This window comes from Lactuca saligna, chromosome 9 (genome assembly GCF_052625555.1).
Source record: "Lactuca saligna cultivar CGN05327 chromosome 9, ASM5262555v1, whole genome shotgun sequence".
NCBI classification, from domain to species: domain Eukaryota; kingdom Viridiplantae; phylum Streptophyta; class Magnoliopsida; order Asterales; family Asteraceae; genus Lactuca; species Lactuca saligna.
In genome coordinates this window covers 94,066,817-94,080,400 of record NC_136425.1, presented here as the reverse complement: position 1 = coordinate 94,080,400, position 13,584 = coordinate 94,066,817, and the positions used below count along the sequence as shown (strand labels likewise).

The 13,584-nt window shown below is 34.0% G+C and overlaps 2 protein-coding genes across 2 annotated transcripts; both read left to right on the top strand.

The window, feature by feature from the left end:
- The first annotated feature begins 5,683 nt into the window (after positions 1-5,683).
- Positions 5,684-6,582, top strand: LOC145014123 (mavicyanin-like). Its single transcript, XM_078972492.1, has 2 exons — positions 5,684-5,947; positions 6,055-6,582. Exons 1-2 carry the CDS (start codon positions 5,782-5,784, stop codon positions 6,435-6,437), a joined length of 549 nt encoding a protein of 182 aa, XP_078828618.1. The 5' UTR covers positions 5,684-5,781; the 3' UTR covers positions 6,438-6,582.
- A 5,452-nt stretch (positions 6,583-12,034) lies between these two features.
- LOC145016589 (uncharacterized) lies at positions 12,035-12,469 on the top strand. Its single transcript, XM_078974857.1, has 2 exons — positions 12,035-12,077; positions 12,159-12,469. The coding sequence occupies exons 1-2, from the start codon at positions 12,035-12,037 to the stop codon at positions 12,467-12,469; spliced, it is 354 nt and encodes a 117-aa protein (XP_078830983.1).
- Positions 12,470-13,584: the final 1,115 nt, after the last annotated feature.

Below are 13,584 nucleotides of genomic sequence, written 5' to 3'. Positions count from 1 at the left end.
GGTAATTTTGGATTAAATTCAGTTAGTTACTTTTGATGAGACTGTAGGGGCAATTTTGTATAATTAGATGCATCAAGAAATAGCCACATATTTTATGTTAAGCTTCTAAAATAGCAATGTACTTTTGTTGTCCAGAAATGGTACATAAACTTGAATACCATGACTACACAATTGCTCTTTTAAGTTTAAGTTTAAGTTTTAACTTTTTCTTCAATGAATTCGAAGCAAATCTTATAAAAGACAGAATTGGACTGTGTGTGACGAGAGTATATTATTTGTTTTTGGTTTGGATTTGGAAACCAACATGTTAAATATAGTATTTAGCTGGTAAATTACAAATTTAGCCCCTTGATGAGAGTAGACCTTTCCAAGTGTAATTCTCTAATTGGAAAAAAAATAAAAAGAAAAAACCCACCTGGGCGAAGCCCAAATTTTTTACTAGCTATTGTTTTTAGTGACCCTAACTATTATTTCTTTGTTATTCGCAAACCGGTTCTCGTTATGGTTGCACCTTATATTTAATCATATCATTATTATTGAAACCTCATAATTTACCATAAATAATTAATAAAACCTTTTTGTTAGTTAAAAATGAATAAATACCAATGAGTTTTTAGTTTAGCGCGGTAAGGGGTAACTCTTTCAAATGAAAGGTCATGAGTTAAAATCAGAGACATAGATGATATCTAGGAGTAGATTAGATAATTTTGTCATTTGAAAAAAAAAGTTAAATTAGTAAATAACTTATTATTTATTTTTACCCTTAAATAAATAACCAATTAACCATTAATTATTATTTATTAAGAGTTGGTAATAAAGATTTATACTAGGATGATAGGATGGAGGTCAACGATGATGTGGATGACGGCGAATCTGGGACCCCACAACTAGCATTTGGGAATATTCGTGAATTAATTCCTAGAGGAGTGTTTGGGGCTTTCCCAAACAATGGACTTGGAGAAAATACTGAGCCCGGTAAATCGGTGGATTTTGAAATGGACCCAAACGAGTCATTTAAAAAAAAAAAAAAAGATTCCGCAAGTGTTAAATAACCCACAATTTAATATTGACTAGTCAATCCCTGAAATAGCGTGTCCTGCTTTAAGCCATTCCTCATAGTTGGATCTTAACCGAGCACCAAATGGGTCCTCGAACCTCCCACAAAGTACCCCCACAGATCTCTTCCCCCATAAATCCCCCCCCCCCCCCCCCCGCGCGATTACAGAGATGGAAAGAACGGTTGAGGTGGGAAGGCTCCTTGGATTTGAAATCAATGAAGGTTGCGAGGTTCAGGCATATGTCATGGGTGATCTTGGAGAACAAAATTGTGATCAATGAATCTACTGTCGATCAACATTAGAGGGTTGGGGGAAACAAATAAAGCTGACTGGGTTCGAAGATTAAGGCAGAAAAAAGAAAGTTGAGCTTATGTGTATACAGGAAACGCAACTACAAAGCGGGGTTGATGCAACAATTGTAAGAAACGGGTGGGGAGACGATAATTTCGCTTTTGATTGTATTGAAGCAAGTGGCAGGTCCGGTGGCATCCTTACAATATGGGACAGATCCTACTATTTCGTGTCTGAATCAATCAAAGATAGACATTTTCTGGTGATATTTGGATGATGTTGTGGCTCCGGAATAGATTTCGCAATTGCCAATGTGTATTCTCCTCAGTCTATATCAGAAAAGAGAAAGCTATGGTTAATTTTGTCCGATTTGATGCAATCATGTGGTGTGATGTAGATACTCATGGGAGATTTCAATGTCGTAAGAAGAAAGGATGAAAGGTTAAACTCTAACTTCTGTCCTTATACTGCCCAGGATTTCAACAGTTTTATCATTGGAGGGGGATTATTTGACTTAAAAATGGGGGGATTCAAGTACACTTATTTCCAACATGCAGGTGTCAAGTTAAGCAAACTTGATAGAACTCTAGTTTTCCATAAGTTCCTTATTAACTTCCCGCAAGCTTCTTGTACAGCCCTTCCTAGAGAACAGTCTGATCATTGCCCCATTCTTCTTGAACTTAGTTCTAGTGATTTTGGACCAGTACCCTTCAAGCTGTTCAACTCGTGGCTTATTAGATCTAATTTCAACGAAGTAGTTATAAGAGCAATTTCAGAATTTAAAGGGCAGGGTGCAGCAAATTCATTTTTCTTAAATAAACTGAAATTCATAAAAAATAGGATAAGGAGATGGAACGCAATGGAGATCCCATAGGAACAACTGGAGGCTGAAACAATCAAAAAAAGAATGGAAGAACTTGATAAAAAGGCGGAAAGGAATTTATTAAATGGCTTAGAAAAAGAAGAATGAGCTAAGATTTCAAGTAGACTCACTGAATTAGAAAAAATGGCGTGTCTGGACATCAAGCAGAAAGCGAGAATAAAATTGTTAATTGATGGTGACGAAAATTCTCGATTCTTTCATGGGTTCGTGAAAAATCGCAATAGAAAAAATAACATGAATGGCCTTATGATAAATGGGGTTTGGTCAAATCAGCCGGGCGAGATGAAAGTAGAAATCTCTAGATTCTTTTCTTCAAAGTTCAAAGAAAAATGGAAGCATAGACCAGAATTCAGGAGTGCAAGATTCAAAACCATTTCAAATGCCAGCAAAGATTTTTTGGAAGAAGATATTTCGTTAGATGAGGTGAAAAGGGCATTGTGGAACTGTGGAAACGATAAGGTCCCAGGACCGGACGGCATCACTTTCAAATTTTTGAAAAAAATATTGGAATGAGTTGAAGATGGATATCCTAGCATATGTAAAACATTTTGAACAATGGGGTAGTTTTTCACCAAGTTGCAATTCCTCTTTTATAACACTTGCGGCGAAGGTCAAAGATCCACTTTTCTTGGGTGATTATAGGCCAATCAGCCTAATTGGATCTTTATATAAAATAATTGCAAAACTACTTGCAACAAGAATTCATGATGTGATTGGGGAGTGTATAGATGAAGTGTAAACGGCTTTTGTTGAAGGAAGACACATCTTGGAGGGATCTCTCATTGTAAACGAGATTTACTCGTAGGGGAAGAAAACCAACAAAAAAATATTACTATTCAAAGCTGACTTCAATAAGGCCTTATACTCCGTGAACTGGAGATTCCTAGATTCGATGATGCAGCAAATGAATTTTGGAATAAAATGGAGAGTATGGATGCAGGGTTGCTTAGAATCAGCCAGGGCATCGGTTTTAGTGAATGGATGTCCAACGGCTGAATTTCAACTTGGGTGAGGCGTCAAGCAAGGAGAACCCCTATCACCATTTCTCTTTATCTTAGCTATGGAAGGATTAAATATCGCGTTAAAGGAGGCAAGGTCAAAAGGGGTTTTTCAAGGAATCTCTATTCCCAACTCTAATATCCAGCTCTCCCATCTATTCTATGCAGATGATGTCTTGTTCATTGGTGAATGGTCAAAGCAAAACATAAACAACTTGGCTAGGATACTCAAGTGTTTTCAAGTATCCTCTGGGCTGAGTGTCAACTTTAATAAATCAAAGGTCTATGGCATTAATGTAGATCCACATGAGGTTGAAGGATGGTCCTCACCGTTAGGCTGCGAGTCGTGCTCACTACCATTCACTTATCTTGGTGTTCTTGTGGGAGCAAACATGAATCGTACAAGCTCTTGGATGCCGGTGATAGAAAGAATCAACAACAAACTATCTAGTTGGAAATCGAAGACATTGAGTTTCAGTGGGAGAGTGACACTAGCAAAGTCAGTTTTGGGGAATCTTCCGATGTATTGTTTATCAATTTTTGCAGCCCCTTTAGGAGTGATTGAAAACTTGGAGAGATTAAGGAGGAATTTTATATGGGGAGGGCCTAACAATGCTAAAAAAATCCGGTGGGTGACATGGGAGAAAATAATCGCTCCAAAAGAGGTGGGTGGTTTAGGTCTTGGATCCATTAAAGCATTAAATTTGGCGCTATTATCAAAATGGATATGGAAATTCTGCCATGAGAGGTGTACACTATGGGCGAGAATTATACACGGAATCCATAACCTTGATTCGGGGTTGCCAACTCAAATTGCATCTAGATATTCAAGTGGTGTTTGGAAACATATTGATAAATGTAAAAGTACACTTGGTAAATTGAATATTGCAGGCTCTAATATTATTCGGAGGAATCAAGCAGGAACTGGATGGGAATCAGACTTTCTAGTTGATGGGCAGTTCTGCATTGCAGCCTTAAGGGAGAGGATTGAGCGGGCAGACCATATGATTCCAGATGGGGTATTCCAATGGAGCAAATGGATTCCAATCAAAGTAAGTTGTTTTGTATGGCGAGCAATAATGGACCGTATTCCATCTGCGATTGCTCTTGATAAACGGGGAGTACAGGTTCACTCTACACAATGCAATGCTTGTGTCTCCGGATTAGAATCCACTGATCACATGTTTCTTCAATGCCTGTTTGCTGTTGATCTCTGGAACCGACTTTGGAATTGGTGTGGTATCACACCAATTATATTTCCTAGTATCAAGGAGATGTTAAATTATATCGCAATGACAGCGCAAAACGCATGACAACATTACTTTCAATCATTTGTGGTGCACTATAGGGTATGTGGCGAGCAAGGAACGATAGAATCTTCAATATCTTCAATTCAAAATTCATTTCTCCAGAATTGGTGTTTGAAGGAGTTTGAGCAATGATCCATGTTTGGATCAAACATAGACATGGAAAATGAAACTTTGTTTGGGGGGGAATGGCTTAAATCTCCTTTCTACTTTGTGTAATCTTTTGATGTTGTAACTTTTGGCTCCCTCTAGCCTCTTGTTGGGGGTTGCCTTTTTAATAAAATTTGCGGGTTCGGAAAAAAAAAAATCTATTCATTTTATGCATTAAATGTGACATCCTTTGGTTCACATACGAAAATAATCATAATTTTTTATCCTAAATCCAACACCACCATTTGTTGAATTCCAAGATTTGTTGTATGCTAAGATCTATTAAATGCTAGCATCTGGTGTTACCATACAAAAATTCTGAAAAACGGTTACGTCTTATGTGTAACCGCAAATTTGTTCTGAAAACCAATTTCTTGTCATCATTATTGATTTTATGGATTTTATGAGTATAATATAATAGCGTGTATACTCTATTTTTTTGAATTAATAAACAAAATTTATCAACTATAAATAAGATTCTGGTTTTTTTATTTCCTTTCTTGTGCATGAAAATTGAAGTGTTTTTGATCATTTTATTTTGCGAAAATATTTGAGATGTCTAGACGTAGGTTGGAAAATAGTTTTTAAGCAAAATGAATATACAATTTAATCAGTAATCACTATCCAATTAAATCGGTTCTTTATCTACAACACACGCATCCAACTAATTGCTACTCAAAGTCGTATCATTTCACATTTACTTTCTTTGTTTTATTGATCCGGTAGGTTAAAAGCCAAGTAACATGACTTTTTTAACGAAAAAATGGTAATGTGTACGAACAATTTAAAGACTATAAATAATTTTATTACATATTTATGGTAATGATTTTTAAGCAATTGCTATCATCAACCTAAATATCTATTGTCTACTTTTTTAACAGCCAGAACTATGTAAAACGTATAGTGTTATATTGACATATTTTAATAAAGTAATTACATATTTCATAAACCTTTAAATTATCATATAAAACCCAACTCGTTCTCCAATCTTCTACCTTTTAACACTTATAAAACCTCAACACTCCCACTTCCCATTATAATCAAACAATCCCTCTCTATCTCACCAACACACTCACACACTTAACACATACATAATGGCAATTTGTATTACGACTGTAGTTATGTTGACACTATTTTTGAGTTGTGTTATCCCATGTTTAGCCAAAGTTTATACTGTTGGAGACTCTTCTGGTTGGTCACTCGGTGTCGATTATACCACTTGGACCACCGGCAAAACATTCAAACCTGGAGATAGTCTTGGTAATTCTCTTCTCTCTTCCACCATGAATTTCATATTAGTATTATAAATAGATATAGATATAATATAATATAAATAAATAATCTTTAATTTGTCTTTGTCATGCAAGTGTTTAATTATGGAAGTAGTCACTCCGTTGATGAAGTGAGCTCAGATGACTATGGCACCTGTACGGCTGGAAACTCAATTGCATCCTACACTTCGAGCCCCGCCACCATCATCCTAAACGCCACCGGCACGCATTACTTCATTTGCGGTGTGCCTGGTCATTGCACTGGTGGCATGAAAGTCTCGGTACCAGTCACCGGTGGTGGTGCTGGTGCCTCCCCAACACCATCGACAGGTGCTTCTCCCACCACCAAACCTACTCCTACCCCACCAACCGCAACCAGCACCGGAAGTGCTGTCCCGGCGTCATCTTCAGCCATTTCTCCGGTTGTTGCAGTTGTTTTCAGTTTGGTTTCGATGGTGTTCAAGTTCGTTCTCTCTTAAGTTCTCTAGTCAGGACTGAGGCAGTGCAATCTCTCTCTCTCTCTCTCTCTCTCTCTCTCTCTCTCTGTGATGAGTAAATAATTTTTATCAATTTGATGTGTTTTTGTCGTATTTTAATGATAATCTTGTTCTTTGTTTGCTTCAATTTGATATAAGTTCACTAGATAAGATTTTCAATGTAAGGATGACTACTTCGAATAACCCTTGAGAACCAAAAATGATAATCAGTACTCGTGTAACAATAATAGAATCGACATGTCAACTAAATTTGACCTCAAGTTTCAATATTACGAATATTTATAACGACAAATAACATGTAACAAGAAATTTTATACAAAAATAAAGATTAGGAGTTAGACGATATCAACGTCACATAGCAATATATCAAATTTAACTTTGGTTAATTGTTGGACTGAATTGGTATGTATAAGTCTTTCTTACGCAAGGGTTTTGGGTGTTAGAGAATTTTCATCATTAATCGGGTCGTTATTAATTAATGAAAATAAAGCATAAGTAAATAAAAAGCTTGATGACTGATGATGCAATTCTATACTACGAACATTAATTATGACCAAAAACGAAAAAGAGAGTTAGTTGGAAAGCTACGTCTACTTTTGTATCAATATTTAGTTGTCACATCCCCACCAAAACATTTGTTTACTACAAAAAAATGATTCATCGCTGCTAACACCAAGGAAAAGATGTACATACTTGAATGTGGTATTTGTAAGACTCGAATTCATATATAAGCAAATTCTTGTTTCCGTATACGTAAAATTAGAAAAGATATTAAAAACACGCGAATTTGATTGAAAAGCTTCTTTTATACACATCCAAATAAGTTTACAACAAAGTTTACTATCCGAGATTCCTTACAAATGCACGTTACAGGAGAGTTCTTAAAGTACTTTTTACTTTTTTATTGTTTAAAAATATCAATCATATACGGAAATGTAAAAAAGAAAGTAATAAGTTAAATAATATTACGTTACCAAAAAAAATTATAACCACAAATCTTGTTACTTGTTAGATAACATAAATCATTGAACAAACTGTTTAAAAGAAAGTTTATCCAATAGCTTGTTAAATTTCAAGAGTTTATTCCTTAAAAAAACTTTTAAAAAAGTTCTTACACTCTTGCACATAAAAAAGGCGAAATAAAATGCCACTTCATATTATTTTATAAATTTTATATATAACATTATCTTAAAAAAAAGTTTGTTAATCTATATTTAAATGGTTATAATTATATATAGGGGTGATTGGTTTTTCTTTTTGAGATACAAAAGTTTTTTTTGAAAAAGTTACAAAATATCAGATTTTTCTAATTTTTCTAAAATGTTAGTTTTTCTTCTATCTAACATCCAAAAGTAGTTTTTAAAATGTTTCTACCAAATAATTTTTAATTTTTTTTTTTCAAAAAAATCTTTTGCTTTTCCAAAAAACAAGAAAAAGAAAAGGTTAATAATGTTTTTACTTTGAAAATAAACATAAAAGAAGAAAAGACGGTTAGGGTAATAGTCATTTTCATTAGGTTTGGTTACCTATTAAAAATGTGAAAGACGAGAGTTGGTTGCTTGTCTTCGTCACCAAACCAAGGTAATAGTTATTTTCCTATTTGCATTAGGTATCTATAGGGATGTTCATCGGATAATTTTTTTGGTTTTTTGTAATTCACGTTTTTCATGTTAAAAAAACAATACTCTTTACCCGATCGAAATTAAATTCTGGTAATTTGGGTTTCGGTAATTCGGGTATCGGGTCGGGTTTGGGTTTGGATCGTTTTTTTTTTTTTTGTTGCTAAATTTGACACCCTTTAGATACCTATGAACATTTTTATTAAAAATTAACCAATCTTAAACTATTTATAATTTACTTATTAGAAAAACAATACAAATTCAACTAATAAAAAAATCAATTAGGATGTTTTAATGGAAAATTAAAATGTTTTTTTAGTCAACTTTTTTTTGCTAGGTTTTTATTTTTAAACTCTATTGGAACACTCTATTATCCTACATGCGTCTAAAATCCAAATTCCAAAAATGCTTCATTTTCCAGTAATAGGACACGTGTAGTTATAAGGAGTTTCATTTTTCTTAAATATTCATTTTTTTTTCCTTTTTCCCCAAAATTTATAAGGTTCTATATAAAATTATTTTTTCTTTCCTTTAAATAGAATTTACAGTATGTGATATATATTATTAATTAATACAAAATTGTAAATTTTAATATTTTAAATAACTAAAACAACATACTACGTAAACAAAATAAATAAATTTGGGACCTATAAATTTAATACGTTCTAGTTTTATAATACACCAATCAATTTATAGGGTATTTTAATAAATTAATATAAACTTAAAAAAGAAAAATTATAAATTTTAAGGAATAATTAATTCTCAAAACTTTAAAAATCTGATTTTTCAGATAATAAATATATTAATTCGGACATTTTAAAAGAACGTGTTTATGATTATCTTGAAAAACACATTAAATTTTGACAGTATACTAGAAAACATATATTATCAAGATTAATAATTTTTAATTAATACAAATTTTATATGAAAGGAATTTTAATATCTTAAAATCAGTAATTATATTCATTCTTAACAAATATAAGTATGAAGATACATAAATCTGAAAGAATATAAATAATAATAGTTAACAATTACATTTATTCTTTAAGAATAAAACTGAGAATAGTTAAATATCAAATAAAAACATTGAAATCTAAGTAAAACATTAATACATTTGGATAGAATATTGTTGATAATCATTCTCGCAGAAAAAAAAATATTAATTTATTCTAAACGAATATTGTTGCCTTACTTTTCATTCTTCACCAGGCTTCAAGCCGACTTCCATACTTTACTTTATGTTAGTTCTTTCAGAATTCCTAGCTTCATAAGAATTTATAATCTTGTTTCAGCAATATCTGTACACTCCAAGAACAATTTGAAACAAGCCTAAAATTCTGCATAATTTGTACCTTGTAAAACATGATATCTTCATCTTAATCAAACATAACCACCAAATAGAAAAACTCCTTGTGTAGACGCATAACGATTGTTTGCCAATATTTCAGTTAATTGATCACTAAGTAATAACATTAAAGTACAAAAATAATAACATTGATAGAGATAAGTTGGTATACTCAGTAATAAATTCTCACAGATGACAACACTTCAACTCAAAATAAATTTTAGTTCAACTTGTTTAAAACAACTATGAAAATTACAAAAAAAGATTATTTACATATGTGTGTTGCTAAGTCAATAAAATGGTTAAAATACGTTGTGCTTTTTAAATTTTTCTTAGTATTGATAATTTGATATTAAGAAGTTACATTATTAGAAATACTTTTAAGTTGAATCGAACCCGTGGGTGACTAATTTCGGAGTTTGATCATATTGCAACTACTCTGAGACCTTTCTGTAGCATAGCAGAAAACATTGTTTAGTCACAAATACAAGTAAAAAGAATATATATATATATATATATATATATATATATATATATATATATATATATATATATATAAAGTTAGCAACCTACCTTTGTATATAAATATATAAGCTTCACAATGTCCTTTTTCAAATGCTTAACAAATGGACAATGATTGTAAATGAACATAACCTACCACTTGCCAAACACATCATTAATTAAAAAGTTTTCAAGAAATAATCAAATACATAAATTACCCCTTTATAAAAGTCACACCATATATAGGGTATATTCTGGTTAGCTTTTTTATGTCAAAAGTGATTTTTAAAAAAATTACTTATTAGCTTATAGCTTTTAGGAAAAGTTGGTTTTAAAAAGTGTTCGGATGCGAAAAACTGCTTTTTCAGAAGTAAAATGGTTAAAAAACTAAAAATCTAAGATTTTCCAGTTTTTTGAAAGCTTTACTTTTTCTCATCCAAAAAGCTATTTTAAAAAGCGGTTTTTAAATAGATAAAGACTTTTTTAGCTTATTAGCTTTTTAAAAAGCTAAAAAGCTAAAAAGCTAATAAGCTTTTTTTAAAAGCTATCCCAAACATCCACATAGTTTCAACGCCGTCATCCTAATCTTAACCCCCATTAAAATCTTTGTAGCACCATAGAAAATGTGATTTATATATTATAACATTCCAAATAGAAGACAAAAATGAATTCCTCTAAGAGCTTTATTTACTAGTAATATCGGATAAGATTCTAAGTCCTCCAATGTCCACATATTCCTTGTGAGCGGCTCCTCCAGCTGAACAAGTTTATTAAGTAAACAGAAAAAGGTTTACTAGAATCAAACATGAAATTTTGATGATTAAGTCATCTAATAGTCGTATGAGTGATTAATAAATTCCAAAATAATACCTCAAAATTAGGAGCTCTAGAACCAAGATAAACGCCCTTCGACTCCGTTCTTGCAGCACAAACTATAAGTTTTCTTGTTGTGTTCGCCGCCCACAGTGATACACTAGCTCCGGGGTGAGATGAAAGTGAGAAGGACTTCCTCCCAGATGTCGTTGCTAATGTACACCCTAACCTCCTTACTGTTGATCAAGGAAACAACAAAGTATTTAATGTGGTGTCGGATGTAGCAGAAGCTATGGTTGTCCTTTCGTCTGAACTTGGACGGTCGTTCCCGTTTATTGGGTCGGCAACAAAACTATCGAATATTAAACGCGCTTCATGAATTCATGTGAAACACTAAATGAAGATGATGGCTCAGGAGATCAGTGGGTAGAAGAAAGGAAGAAGAATCACGAAATCGAGTTTTCTTTCTAAATCCCTAAATCGGGCGACAACGTTTGTTGTTAGTGATAAGGGATCGATGGTTTTGTAGGGCGTAGAAACTAAATCCATGATTCAAAGGATATTAAATGTTTTAAATATTTACTATAACTAAGTGTGGAAAAGATTACTATTATACCCCTAATTAGATTTCTGAAATGATTAGTCTATAATTATCTCTACGAATCTACATTAACACAATAACTAGTTAGAACAAATGAACCTCTCTCTCTCTCTCTATATATATATATATATATATATATATATATATATATATATATATATATATATATTACTACATTATTATCCAAACCTTACTATTTCTAAAAATAGATTTAAGACGTTCAAGTGTTTAAGCTTAAAGTACAACAAATTATCGATAGAATATATTATTATTTTAAATTGTACCATCTGTAAAGCAATTAAAACTCATCCAAAAATAGTAAATATTACACATGCATTCCCTCACTTTCATATAACAGAATTCCCTCTAACTTCGACCAGTTGAATTGGTAAGTGACCCATCGAATCGGTCGAACATGAATCAAATTTGAAATCGGATTCAATAAGAGTGCAAAGCCACGCCCAAAATCCTTAAAACTAGCTCAAAATTACTTCCATATTTGATGCAGTTACCCACCATGTTCTACCACCGAGCAGCCATCACCAAGGCTACTGATTGCCCTATCAAGACTGATTGCCCTAAGTAGAAGTCCAATGGGGGAAGTGGGGTGGTGAAGGCCCCTGTGACAGCTCTTTTTCATATTACGGATGTATGTATAGGACACGTGAGGCCTAAGGTGACGTGTGGCAGAGTTTATCAGATGACAGCCGAGGAGGCACAGGCGACACCCAATGTGGTGGCAGGTATACTCTCCTTATAGTAATTTACTTACCAATGTTAGTTTAATATCTTTCTATGTGTATATTGATAAATTGTATGAGTAGGAACGTTCCTAGTCGACTCGGTGCCTGCCTTAGTGATGTTTGATAGTGGGGCTACTCACTTGTTTGTGTCTCTTACCTTTAGCGAGCGTCTTGGGCGTACTATCGGACATCTAGGTTATCCTTTAGTAGTTGAAGTTGTAGGGGACAAGACTCTGACTATTGTAGATGTTTATCGTGGCTGCACCTTGGATGTTTCAGGTGGGAAATTTCCAATTGATCTGATTCCAATTGCAATGCAGGAGTTATGTATGATCGTAGGGATGGATTGGATGGATGTTTTTGATGTTGAGATACTGTGTCGTCACAATTGAGTTCGGGTCAGGACCCTAAGTGGGGGGTGTTATTAGTCCAGGGGGACGTAGCTAGACGAAGCCCGGCAATATGTTCTGCAGCGAGAGCAAGGAAGTACTTTCAGCATGGAAGTATTAGGTACTTGGCGTATGTAGTAGATATATGGGTGGAAGAAGAGAAGAAGTCAAGAGTTAATGTACTGATTGTGCGAGAGTTTTTGGATGTATTTCCTAAGGACCTGCCAGGGACACCTCCCGAACGATAGGTGGAGTTTCATATTGACTTGGTACCAGGTGTTGCACCGATGGCCAAGGCACCTTATCAACTTGCCCCTACCGAAATGAAGGAATTACATGAACAATTGCAGGAACTTCTTGAGAAAAAATTCATTAGACCTAGTTGTTCCGCTTGGGGATCCCCAATCCTCTTTGTGAAGAAGAAGGATGGATCGCAAAGGATGTGCATCAACTACTGAGAGTTGAATAAGATTACAGTGAAAAATCGTTATCCGTTGCCAAGGATCGATGATTTATTTGACCAATTACATGGAGAATCTTCATTTTCCAAGATCGATCTTAGGTCAGGCTACCATTAAATGCGAGTGAAAGTGGAGGATGTTGAGAAAATAGCATTTCATATGCGTTATGGTCACTATGAATTTGTGGTGATGCCTTCGGGCTCACTAATGCACCTGCGACATTCATGGATCTCATGAATAGGGTGTGTAGACCAATGTTAGATCGCTTGGTGACAGTATTCATTGATGATAATCTTGTCTACTCAAAGAAGAAGGAGGATCATGAGGTGCACCTACGAGAAGTGTTAGAGACACTCAGGAGGGAGAAAATATATGCTAAGTTCTCCATGTGTGAGTTCTGGTCGCGGGAAGTTTAGTTCCTTGGACATGTTGTGAATCAGAAAGCTATTATGGTCGATCCGAACTAGGTCTCATCAGTGATGCAGTGGGAAGTGCCAAAAACACCTACTGAAGTTCGTAGCTTTCTTGGGTTGGCTGGATATTATCGGATATTTATTCAAGACTTCTTCAATATAACATTGCCTTTGACCCGACTGACAAGGATGACATCGGCTTTTAGTTAGGGTAGCGAGCAACAAACAACTTTCGAGGACCTGC

Bases quoted from the DNA above. Each gene is read 5' to 3' on its own strand.
- LOC145014123 (XM_078972492.1), top strand. From the start codon at position 5,782: ATGGCAATTTGTATTACGACTGTAGTTATGTTGACACTATTTTTGAGT. The intron at 5,948-6,054 runs GTAATTCTCTTC...TTGTCATGCAAG, and splicing joins CAAACCTGGAGATAGTCTTG to TGTTTAATTATGGAAGTAGT.
- LOC145016589 (XM_078974857.1), top strand. From the start codon at position 12,035: ATGACAGCCGAGGAGGCACAGGCGACACCCAATGTGGTGGCAG. The intron at 12,078-12,158 runs GTATACTCTCCT...TTGTATGAGTAG, and splicing joins GACACCCAATGTGGTGGCAG to GAACGTTCCTAGTCGACTCG.